This window comes from Hydractinia symbiolongicarpus, chromosome 6 (assembly GCF_029227915.1).
Source record: "Hydractinia symbiolongicarpus strain clone_291-10 chromosome 6, HSymV2.1, whole genome shotgun sequence".
NCBI lineage: Eukaryota > Metazoa > Cnidaria > Hydrozoa > Anthoathecata > Hydractiniidae > Hydractinia > Hydractinia symbiolongicarpus.
Window position 1 is genome coordinate 24824239 of NC_079880.1, and position 12078 is coordinate 24836316.

Genomic DNA, 12078 nt, shown 5'->3' on the forward strand with positions numbered 1-12078 from the left:
GAAGAAACTTCAGGAATGATTGGGGCCTTTTCAGGCTCAACCCAAGTGGTAGAATTTCGAGACATCCAGCAACCTTGACACGAAACGGTTTCGCCCCAAAGCCTCAGGCAAGGGTTGTCAGGATTCTAGGCGGGGCACCTTTAATCCGAGGTCCACTAAGTGGTCATCAGGAGGCCCTGGAATCCTCTTCTGTCATCAAATGTTCTTTAATCCGTGCAATCTATTGACATATAAAACCAAGGTTGACTGTGGTAATAAGTGGGGTCGTCACACCCAAAGACAAGACTTGTAGAAGCCTGTAAAAAGGGAACTAAGCAAGTCAAACCCCCTTGCTGTGCGACGTTTTTATTTCTAAATTTTTTTTTTTTTTTAATTTTTCTATTTTTATTTTACTTTCTATTATTTTAAACTGCCTGGAAGAAAAAGACGTAGGATAGTTTGCTGTAAAGTTCCTTCCGAACATCACATTGTGTCACAGCTCTGTCATTGCAGTGAAGCCACTGGTCTGTCTTTTGGTCTTGAACAATGGCTGTATAGTGCCCATTATTAAGAGAACCAGAGTGGTTTATAAGCGCTCTGATCTTAAAGTGCTTACGGCTTCTTACCTCAGGGCCGATGGTAAGAGGAAGGGATAAGAAGTCTGGGAAACATGAAACTGGCAACACTTGTTTTGAGATATGACCATTTGACATGATGAAACGCTTTAACTGCACTATAAGGTGTGAACCACTGTTAACAATTTCCATCTCTCATGTTGCTGTTTGATGGGAATTACACAGAGGGCAAAACGACTTATTTTCTGTCAAAACCTCGGGTTGTAAGAAGAGGTTCAATGACTCTTGAATTGTGGGTCTTGGTTGCAATTCAAGAAATAGATCATCAGTAGAGTGCGATTGGAAGCATGTGTCACAAGTGATTGTAGTTCTAGTACAAAACTGGAACATGGTGGTAGTAAAAAGCGAGTCTGTATCAAGTTCACTTAGCAAGTAACCTAGGATCTCAGGCACATCATGCTGTGTAAAAATATCAAAATTACCTTTTACTTTACTTATAGCATTTTTTAGGGCTGCAAGGAAAGCGGATGGATGAACTGGGACTTTTGAAGATGACGATTGGTGGAAAACATTCGAGCAAGCTAAAGCAAGAGGTGACTAGGAAGGATTTCCTGCTGAGAGGGCTACATTGAATTGCGGCAGGGAGTTTAAACATTGCAGAATAGAATTTTCATAGCAAGTGTTACCCTTATTTTGTATCCCACTGTTTGTAAGCATTAACTCTTTTGTTGACCCTGAGGATGTCATTTTCCTGTCAGTTATGTGGACAGGTGATTTGCTTTTGGCAAATTTGAAAGGTGACTTGCTTTCAGGGAAACTGTCTGTTGTTGTAGTAAGCGTTTCCCAAGGTTTTGAATCTCTGGCCAACCAAATATGGAAGGAACATTTCATTGCAATAGAACCAAGTAATTTTAGAGTGCAACGAATTAACTTGGGTGGAAAACCTAGACGACGTAAACAAGTACGCACAAAATCTGAACAGTACCCACGAGCGCCAACCTCAACTGCGAAGAAGTGAACTGCCCAACCATTAATTTGTATTGTCCGCAATAAGAGAGTATTTATCAGTTTTCGCGTCATGCAATTTCTCCATATTTTCTTCGCAAGGACATGTCAACTCTATAACTATCACTGCCTTTGTCATACGAGAAAGTAACACAATATCTGGCCTAAGTTCAGTAACAGCTACATCAGGTGGTATTATTAGTGTTGTATCAAGATCACACATAACTATCCAATCTGAAGCCGAATGGAGAATGCCTATTGGAGGTGGTTTTTTCTTCTTTGCTGTGGAGTAACTACCAGCAGAAACAAAATAAATATTTCCAGGTTTGTTGGAGAGAGATGGTTTGTACCATAAGAAATCTTGTAGGGAGGTTACAAGTGTGCGTAACACAGTGTCATGATGATATGTAAACCTACCCTGAGTTAAGGCAACTTTACAAGCTCCTAAAATATGGGGAACTGTACAGATGTTTTTTTTACACAAACTACAGCTTGCATCTTTTTGTAATCCCCAGCGAACTAGATTAATTGGTGAAGTCGTTGTGTCATATGTGGAGCCATTGCAAAATGAAAGTAAACATTGTGGCAGAGCCAAAAGGGTGCTCTAAGAAAGATCGTTTTTCACATCACTGCATCATTTCATCCAGTTGCCTTGAATATGGAGTTGCACTGCACGGGCTTGGAAAATCTCAGAGATGGTTATGCGGTAAATGGAAAATGTCAGAGATGGTTATGCGGTATTTTTGGCATCCTTTAGTAAGCATATCCTTCTGCTTAATCAAACCAAAACCAGCTTTCCCTATTTGATGATACCCAGCTACCTTTGTATATTAAAGCTGGCTTTCGGCAGAGCGAACGGCATTGCTTACATTCCACGAAACTGATTTTAAAGTAGGTAAAAAGGATGAAACACATGCATCAGCAGAATCTCTAAGTAATAAATGTCCGTTGACTTTTGAGGACTTTAGGATAAAAGTCATACTTTTAAAGGGTAGAAGACAAGGTGAGTTAGCTGAATATAAACAGATGTTGGTGATTGAATGATGGAGCTGTCAACCTCGTCCCCAGGACCTCTTTTCCCTTTTTTGATATTGGGGATGGCGCGAAGAAGAAGGCCCTGGACCCGGCCGCTTTCTACACCCAGAAATCTTGGGTGTAGACTGCAGCGTCAGCACTTTTGCTAAATGTCGACAGTTCTTTATATGGATATGTGACATCCATATATGGAGTAAAACTAAGAATTTAAAATTATTTCAAAAAGTGAACGGCGAGTTAAAGTGTTAAAATGGTTCCGTTTTTCAAAATGGACAAGATATTGCAATTATTTTGTAGATTGCAACAAACTTTTTTAATTAATAACATAAATAATATTATCTTAAAGCCACAGCAAGTTAAATGTTTCGAGCATCTTTTAAATGGATATGATGTTATTGGTGTTTTACCTACTGGATTTGGGAAATCCTTGTTGTTTCATTTGTTGGCAGACTTTTTGCCAAGAAAGAGTGTCCAAAATATAGTATTGGTGGTGTGCCCTCTTAATTCTATCATAGAGGACCAGTTGAAAGTTTTAGAAGTGAGAGGTATTGGTGCTGGGGTGCTTCATTTGGAGCAAACAGTTGTGCCTGAAAAATTGTTTTCGTGTGATGAGAATGGTGAGTCTGAAATACCAATTTCAATTAAAAATGGCGAATTAAAACTCGTATTTGCTTACCCAGAATCTCTGCTTAGTGTCAGAGAACGAGAATTGCTAAAAAGTTCTGTTTACCAACAAAATGTTGTCCGTTGTGTTATAGATGAAGCACATTGTGTAAGCATGTGGTAAGTAAAAACACTCCAGTGAATCATTTTTTTGTGTTTTTTTTTAAAAAAAGACAGGGCTGGCGAACACTTTTATGCTAGAAACGAATTTTAAAATGTTTGTTATGCGACAATGTAAAACTTTATTTTGGATGTTGTCTCCACTTCACGAATCAATTCGCCTACCCTGACTTTGTCAATGGTGAACTCAAGCTTCCAGTGTGTATTTTTAATTATTATAAACAAAATATTTTTTCTCTCTTTACTTAACCCCTTTCCGCATAGCGTATCATATATGATACAGTCTGTGTTTTGTTTATCTCTGGTCACACTATCTAATTTTAAGCTAAATAAACTTGATATACGGGTTCTCTGGATAGTTCTTAGTAAGTTAAACCAAGGTTTATATAAAATTTCATAATTCCCGTTTCTGAATACTTTCATATGTTTACAAGATGGCGTCTGGAAGCAAATCTTAAGGTCCATGTAAGTAAACATGTTTAAAATCATATTTATTTTGATGCTACGAAGCTGGATAAATTCATACAGTTTATTTGTAGGTTGTTTATGTCTAGGAACAAGTTTTTTACAAGTTTTTCTCTATAATTTCTTCATAAACTCCAGATTTTAGACTATCATATATGATACACTATGCAAAAAAAGAATATTAGCTAGCTATTTGCCTAAAAACGTGATTTCTTTTATTATCTTTATTTGATACCCATACACACAAATGGCCTTTTTAGTTAGTATATTTGATGTGTTTAGCATAGTAATTCATTTCTAGATAATTATTTTTATTTTTAGCAATTGGCGTAAGATCATTTTATGGGCGAAAACCTGTCTGCGTTAACCGAGTACAACCATTTGTAAATGTTAGGGGTATTCCTGAACCAAACGAATCTTCTGATGACGATCTTGATTCAGACAGCGAAAATGAATATTACAATGCTGCAAACCAACAAGATTTAATAATTGAGTCAACGTCATCAGAATATGAATTGTTAAGTTGATACGATTTTCCAGAAAATTGGTGGCAAATAGGTGTAGATCTTCATTATCGTTATCACTTCTCATATGTCCTTTTAAAATTCTTAAATCAAAGTTATCGCCTGTTCCCCGAAATGTACAACCTGCTTTTATTTTTGCAATTGTCGAGTCAAGAAAATGCCCACCAATTAATTCCAACAAATTGGTCTCTTTTGAAGGAGACAAACAAATGCCAAGCTTGTTTAGTCGGATTTGCAGCTAAATGCAAAATGTATGCATGAGATAAATTACACCTTTTTTATATATAAGCCTAGTGTATTTTGAGCACAGCCTTAACATATGCTTAGTATAAACGTACAATTACGGACACGTACAATTACGGACATTTTAGTAAATTAAAGTTTTCCACCACTTAACCTTGTATTTCCAACTTTATTTCACGATGTCTTGACTCTCCTACTCAAAGCCGTTATGATTTAAAGGTTTCGTTCGATTTGCCTCGCTGTTTCATACCAAAACAATGGATTTAAAAACTCGCTTCTTTTCGCTGATTTTTGGTTTCGCGCGACGAACTTATTCTAACAAATCATTTTATATCTTATTAATCAATTATTATTTTTTTATTTTATTTTATTTTATTATATAATAGCTATACTAACATAAAAAATATATATGGCAGATTTTTAGCGACCCGAAGTGTGTTTTTCGGCCTCTGGAAAAAAAGCAAAATGTTATGGCAAAATCACGCTTTTTTCTCATAGTCTGTATATGTGCGCAATATGATTAAACTTAAAATATAGTGTTATTTATGAGCTCTCCTTCTGTACATCATTTCTTTTTATGATTTTATGTTATAAAATCTCTTTTTGCTTCAATACCATTTAGCCATTAAGCTTTGGTGAAATGGGCCCAAAACAAAAATACAAAAAGTGGTCCGAAGAAGATTTGAGTAACGCCCTAGCAGCAGTTAAGGATGGCATGTCATTACATAAGGCTTAAAAAGAATTCGGCGTTCCAAAGCAGACCTTATCCGACCGAATTCGGGGAAAGTATAGAACAACGAAGGCAGGAAGGAACACAGAAATGACACCGGAAGAGGAGACGATGTTAATTCATTATATCAAATACATGGCTTATATTGCACACCCCTTAAGTATTTCAGCAATAAAAGCTTTTGCATGGAACATCATAAAACGAAGCAAGCGTACCAGCTCGTTCAACCGTGTCAGTGGTCCTGGTCATACTTGGTGGGACAGTTTCAAGAAACGTCATTCGCGAGAAATTACCCTGCGAAAACCCGACGGCCTCGAAAGAGGACGTTCTAGAATGGCCAATGTGACTGTTATAAAACAGCACTTTGATCTTTTAAGAAAAACATTGGTCGATCTTGATATCCTCGATAAGCCAGATCGAATCTTCAATTGCGACGAGTCAGGTATCTCCATGGATGCTCGCGTTGGAAAGGTTGTCGTCTCAAGATCAACTAATCACCCCTACTCTGAGAGCAAAGGAAATAGGGATCACATCACTGCCCATGTCGCTGTATCAGCTGCTGGAGTGCCGTTGCCTCCAATGATAATTTTTGAAAAGGCTTTCCCATCCGGTCCTTATGCTAGAGATGGTCCTACCAATGCTCTATACGCCCATTCGCCAAACGTCTACATGGACATCGAGCTTTTTAAACAGTGGTGTGAAAAGCTGTTTATTCCTTAGACAAGATACATACAAAAACCAATATTGTTGATCTTGGATGGCCACGGTTCTCATCTCGATATAGAGATGATAGATATGCTAGTGGAGAACCAAATCCACTTGTACTGTTAGCCCCCTCACACAACCAATATACTCCAGCCATTGGATGTGTCGATTTTCAAGCCTCTAAAGGTGCATTTCTTAAAAATTACAGATAATTTGAAGCTTGCAACCATGGGCCACACTGTTCCACTAACTGTGTGTAAAACAAATTTCACTGCGATATTTAAGGCAGCGTTTGAAGGATCGATGGGGATCACCACTATTAAAAATGGATTTCGGAAAACAGGGATCTGTCCATTCAACCCTGACGCCATTGACAAGGAGCGATTAATGCCAGACAACAGCATTGATTTTATTTCGTCCGCTCCGAATGGAAACAATACTGCAACATCCACAACACCAGCAGTACCAGGTTCTTCAACAGGAGCATCTTTTAATTCGTTGCCCGGTGGCTCTTTTTCTACACCAGTAATACCTTCAACAGATGCTTCTACTCCATTGCAACAACACCAACCAATCTTCTCACTGCAGCAAGCCCTTTCACCTCCACTCCAACAACACCTGTAAATCCTCTCGTTGCAGCAGGTATTATCCCAGCGTCTTTGGTTGATGCCAAAAGAACACCAGGATTATTACTAAGGTGAGAGTTGTCACAAGCGACGAGCATCGACAAGCGTTTCGAGAGAAGGTGGAGAAGAAAGAGTTGGAAGAGAAGGCAAAATAAGAAAGGAAAAAGGAGAGAGAACGAAAAAAACTAAGTAAAGAAGCTCTGCAGTCCGAAAAAAAAAGGCAAAAAAGGGTTATGTTGAAAACCCGATCTGTGCAACAGAAAAGAACAATGATATCGTTCGAAAGTGATGACAGCGAGTTGGATGACGGCCAAGAAAATGAGATAGTTGAAGAGACGGAGAGTGAGTACGAAAGTAGCAGCGAGAAAGAATTTGAGCGTGAGACGCACTGTGCTATCTGTAAAAGGTCGAACCCACCAGTCGCTTGCAACAAAATCATCTGGATTGTTTGCGATAAGTGCTTGGCATGGTTCCATGGCGTTTGTGCGAGAGCTACAAAGGGGGAATTGTCAAGTGACACATATTTATGTTACAGTTGTCGATTTGAATAAAAAAGGAAAATAAAAAATCTCGCTTTTTTAATGTTTTACCATTTCCCGCTAATGATCTGTAACGACTAAAAAATGTTTTGTTTGGTCAATTTTTACGTGTAATTACGGACACTCTTAAATTAAGTTAAAACTTGTTGTGAGTCAAAAGTAACGTTTAAGGAAAGGAATAAATACAATATACCTGCCGCTGACCCTCTAAAATACAAAAAACAGTGTGTCCGTAATTAAACGTAGGTGTCCGTAATTGGAAGCAGGCAGTGCTCGGCTAAAAACAGCAATTGTGGTGAGGCAGGTCCAACAATGTTCGGAAAAATAGTTCCAATGTATAGCCAATAGATAAATCTCCCGTTTAGAACCATGGGTTCATTATTTCGATGGATTTTGTTGTGGTAAGACGCAAAAGACCGTAAAAGTGTCCGTAATTGTACGTTTATACGCTATGCTTATGATGCTTACATTTTTGACACACCAAATCTATTTTGGTTTGGAAAGAGACATTGGTGTTCTTGATATTTTGTTCCTTTTTATTTTTTTAATTGTTCTGTAAACTTTTAGGAAAATTTTATGTTCTATAATTGTTTTTAGATAAAAATGAAAGTATATATATGTTAAACCTTACCTGTTTGCTGCATCCACCTTCAATCAGCAAAACACTATTGATTCTCTGAATTAAACTGAGTTCATGCCATCTGTTTTTCATCAAGATTGCATATAAAAAACAATACTGTATTTTTAGCTCATTCGGAGAGTCAGCAATATCACATGATTTACCTGACAAAGTATTGAAAATGTCAACATCAAAAGGAAAATTACCACTTCATTCCTTCCACAATTCATCTGTTGTATGGCTTGACAACTGTGTATAATCCTTACTAAGTAATACAGATGAGTTGCCTTTCCTTTTACACAGTTTCTTGCCAGCATTATTGATTTTAGTTGTTATGTCCTTTTTGAGTAATATATCCATTTGCGGTACTTGTGTGATAAAATGTGATAAAGCAGATGGCTGATTGGTATGGATTGCTCTCTCAATGGCATTTTGCTGATATATATTAAAAGGTTCAGATGAAAGTTTGTCACTGTCTTTATTATATACAGATTTTATATTTATTGTTGATGTGTTGTTGTAAATATCCTGTGTTGCTATACTGTTGTTTGATTTTTCTTCAGATTTATTGTCAGAAACAGACATTTGTAACCTTTCTCTTGGTTGATTTAAACATTGTGTAGTGTCTAATAACACCTTTTTTTTGTCCTGGTCTTTCCTGGGTGAAAAAGTGTTCAGCCGCCTAATGGAAACTTTTTGTCGGAGCTTGATTTGATTAGTTTGACATGACCTTCGAAATTCCCACATTTTATTTATAAACGTGTGACAGTTTCTACATATTAACTTTGTTAAAAAATCCTCTTGTGTAATATCAAGTCCACATGTTCTAATAATTTTTTGTTGCAATTGTTTTTCTTTTGCTTTATTTAAAAATATATTCACCATATGCTTTTTTTGGAAGGCTTTGGCACATACCCTGCAATGACATTCATCGTATTCTTTTCGTACATATAACTTCTTTGGTGTAGTTTGTACCTAAAAATATAATAAAAATTTTTTCTTCAATTTTAAAAAAAATGTAAGCTAGTTATAGGCAAAAAGTATATATACTTTACCTTCTTATTTTCTTTGTTCATTCTGAATTAAGTTTTTGGGATTACCAATTTGAAAATACCTTGTAGAGTACACAAACCTACTATTTCTCGCTTTATTACTCTTAATTATTTTATAGATATACTATCATCTAGCTAATCACAACACCTACATTGGCAAAATATTTTTACTGCTAGCTAGTACTGAGCTTGCCACATAGTGTATATATATGATGTATATATTTGCAAAACTACATATCAACACCAAACCATTATTTTTCTTGTAAATAGCTAGCTACATAAATATCTCTATTCATTTCTGTAGAAAAACCAATTATAACATTTTATTTTATATTTTCAGAATGAAAAAATTCCCTCTTCTTTTTATTTTATTTTCCATCCAAGTTTCTTTTCCCATGTGCGCACCAGACACTCAACCAGACAGAGGGGCTACCATTTTTGTTTATAACTTGATGATACGGGCGACTCGTCTCACTCGTGGAATGTTTATAAATTTTAGGCATAATTAGTGAAAGTGAGGCTACCAATCATATTGCAAATCCGACCGGCGGGGACCAGGGCCTTTTTCTTCGCGCCATCCCCAATATCAAAAAAGCGAAAAGAGGTCCTAGGGACGAGGTTGATGGAGCTGTAACCATTTCCTGATCAGGACGTAAATTTTTCGTTCCAGTTTGATGACAGTTGACAAAGAAACTTCATATATCAATTTTGGCCACCGAGCCTTGGAATTACTAAGTGTTGCAGAAACCAAAGTTTATGAGTGCCTTTAAATGACAAGGAGTCAATTAATTGAAGAGCGCGTTCAGTTTCTGAGATAAATTTGTCAATAGCGGCATGATCAGAAAGTGAATTAGTAATGGTGCGACCAAGAAACCTAACAGGGTTTTCGTGAATCGATGGAATGGAGGGTGTCATATTCTTACACACTCCATTATCAATGACAATACTGCGGGACTTTGTTGCGCGAAACGACATGCCTGCCCAGTTAAGACCAGTAACACAGGGGTCAAGCAACTTCTGACAATCATGTGCTGAGCGACACATTAGAAATATGTTGTCCATAAATGCTTTCATTGGTGGTTGGGCGGGATGATTTGCAGCTACACAAAATTGATGATAATATTGATGGCTACCAAGAAAAGAAAAATCGAGAGGGTGCAACCAATATAAATACCTTTTTCATGCAAGTGCCACCCTAATGGAGAACAGAGTGAAAAGGATTTACTCCATAAAGAAAATAATTTACAAAAAGGTGGCAAGCCACCGCAATGATGAACTCAACCTGTTAGGTCTTTGGAAACAAGCTAGAGGTTGTACTTCTCTAGACAATATGCCTCTAAAAGCACAATTCTCCCTTTTTACAAGGAATTAAAAAAATATAATATATAAAAAAAATAAATAAAAAGGACACAGCACATTTGAAAAGATGAATAGAACTTTAACCAAGGGCAGGTAGGTTTCGACCCGTATTTCTGAACCTAAGTACACTGGATGTCTAGCTGGGTCACCTCGAAGATGTCCGCGGACGGTCATCAGCAGAAACTAGACATCCCTATCTTCCCAAAATTAACTTTGACCACTTTCTGTTCAACTGTGCTATTCTTTGTTTTTAACTCAGGTAAAAAGTGGAGTCGTTACTCTCCAAAGACAAGACCTAGTATGATCAAACCCCCTTGCTAACTTAATTTTTATTTGATTTTGTTTTATTTTTGACTGGGGTAATAAGTGGAGTCGTCACTCTCCAAAGACAAGACTGAGTGTAGTCAAGCCCCCTTTCTGACTCATTCCGGTTAAAATATTCTTATCTCAGCTCTTCTAAAAAGAAAACATATGACTCATGACTGTTAATAAGGCGGTCATAACAGAAAATTACTGTTCTATCGTTGCAATGTATCCAACTGTGTACCATTTGGTCGAAGGCTATGGTTGTCTCATAGCAGCCCAGACAAGAGACATATGCTCCAAGCAACCAGGAACTTTTTCCATACATCCTTTTTTGAATGGATTTGTTAATAAAGTGGTTTTTCTGAATGATGTGGCTTTCTACGTGCTTTGACACAAGACTGAAAAAAAGTTTTCCCTCCACATTAAGGAGAACTATTTGCCGAACGTTCTTAAAGGTACTGTCCGATTAAAAAACAATATCTTTTCTTTTGTTTTATTAAGTATCAAAAATAACGAAGATTGCACTCTTAAACAACAAAGATTTATCCAATACTTAGCACCATCGTTTGTTTGTTTTGATCTTGCTGCACTAGCCTACCATCTTCGCGAACTTTCAAACGCGGCAAAAGGACTGGGTCAATTCATTATTCAGCACATTTTTGCTTGTGACGTAGTTACCTGGCTTCTTATTAGGCGAACCCCCCCGACTTGCGCATCGAACGACTAAATGTTTATTTATATTTTTTTTCCTTTGTTTAAAAAAGTTCTTCATGAAGATAGCAATGAATGAAAATAATTCGCAGGTTCTAGGATTTCAATTCGAGCCGGAAAGAACAGCGAATGATGAGCTAGTTCCGACTTTTCAAGACGTAGACGAACATAACATTGGAAACCTTGTTGCACCTACTCCTAAATGTGAGAGGATGCCCTCTGAAGTGTAGAATGTTTTTGCTGTCACGAGACAGACTCTCAGTCTTTTTCAGGAATATTTGAGTAGGTGTGCGATGATTCGCACATGTAAATCAAGTAACGCGTGCGATGTAAAACGCACGTGCAAAGAATGTTACGCCTGCGATACGGGCTCCGAGGTTATTTTTGTTGCGCATTCATTTTGCGGTAGAAAAGTGGGGGACGTTTTAAATCGTGAACCCCAAACACGATGATCGAGCGTCTACTGGTATAGCGACTCTCTCAATCTTAACTTCCTTTTCTACATGTCCGAAATAGTATGCATGACTATACTGTCATTTTTATATTTATTGTTTATTTTTCACAAGCAAATAGGCAAAAATATGCTTTGTTTTCAAATTAAAAAAAAATCTTTATCCACGTGGCTTAAATAAAACTTCAAAATTCATTCAAAAAGTTCAGCTACACTTTAACAAAATTTTTACAGAAAAAAATTTATACCGCCCGTGGGTTTCGGTTTTACAGGCATAAAGAAAAAATCCATTAAATTCGGACCTGCTATGGTTTCCAATTATTTTGTCAAATGAAGAAATTATCTACAATTAAATCCATGATAAAATGTCT

The 12078-nt window shown here is 37.0% G+C and overlaps 2 protein-coding genes across 2 annotated transcripts; one reads left to right on the forward strand and one right to left on the reverse strand.

Moving 5' to 3' along the window:
* Window positions 1-404: 404 nt before the first annotated feature.
* On the reverse strand, window positions 405-746 carry LOC130648229 (ubiquitin carboxyl-terminal hydrolase 27-like). The gene has a single exon (XM_057454266.1). It carries the CDS (start codon window positions 744-746, stop codon window positions 405-407), a length of 342 nt encoding a protein of 113 aa, XP_057310249.1.
* A 1780-nt stretch (window positions 747-2526) lies between these two features.
* LOC130647868 (ATP-dependent DNA helicase Q1-like) lies at window positions 2527-3812 on the forward strand. Its single transcript, XM_057453873.1, has one exon. It carries the CDS (start codon window positions 2845-2847, stop codon window positions 3379-3381), a length of 537 nt encoding a protein of 178 aa, XP_057309856.1. The 5' UTR covers window positions 2527-2844; the 3' UTR covers window positions 3382-3812.
* Window positions 3813-12078: the final 8266 nt, after the last annotated feature.

Coding starts and splice junctions, on each gene's coding strand:
- LOC130648229 (XM_057454266.1), bottom strand. CDS start 746: ATGGAAATTGTTAACAGTGGTTCACACCTTATAGTGCAGTTAAAGCGT.
- LOC130647868 (XM_057453873.1), top strand. CDS start 2,845: ATGGTTCCGTTTTTCAAAATGGACAAGATATTGCAATTATTTTGTAGA.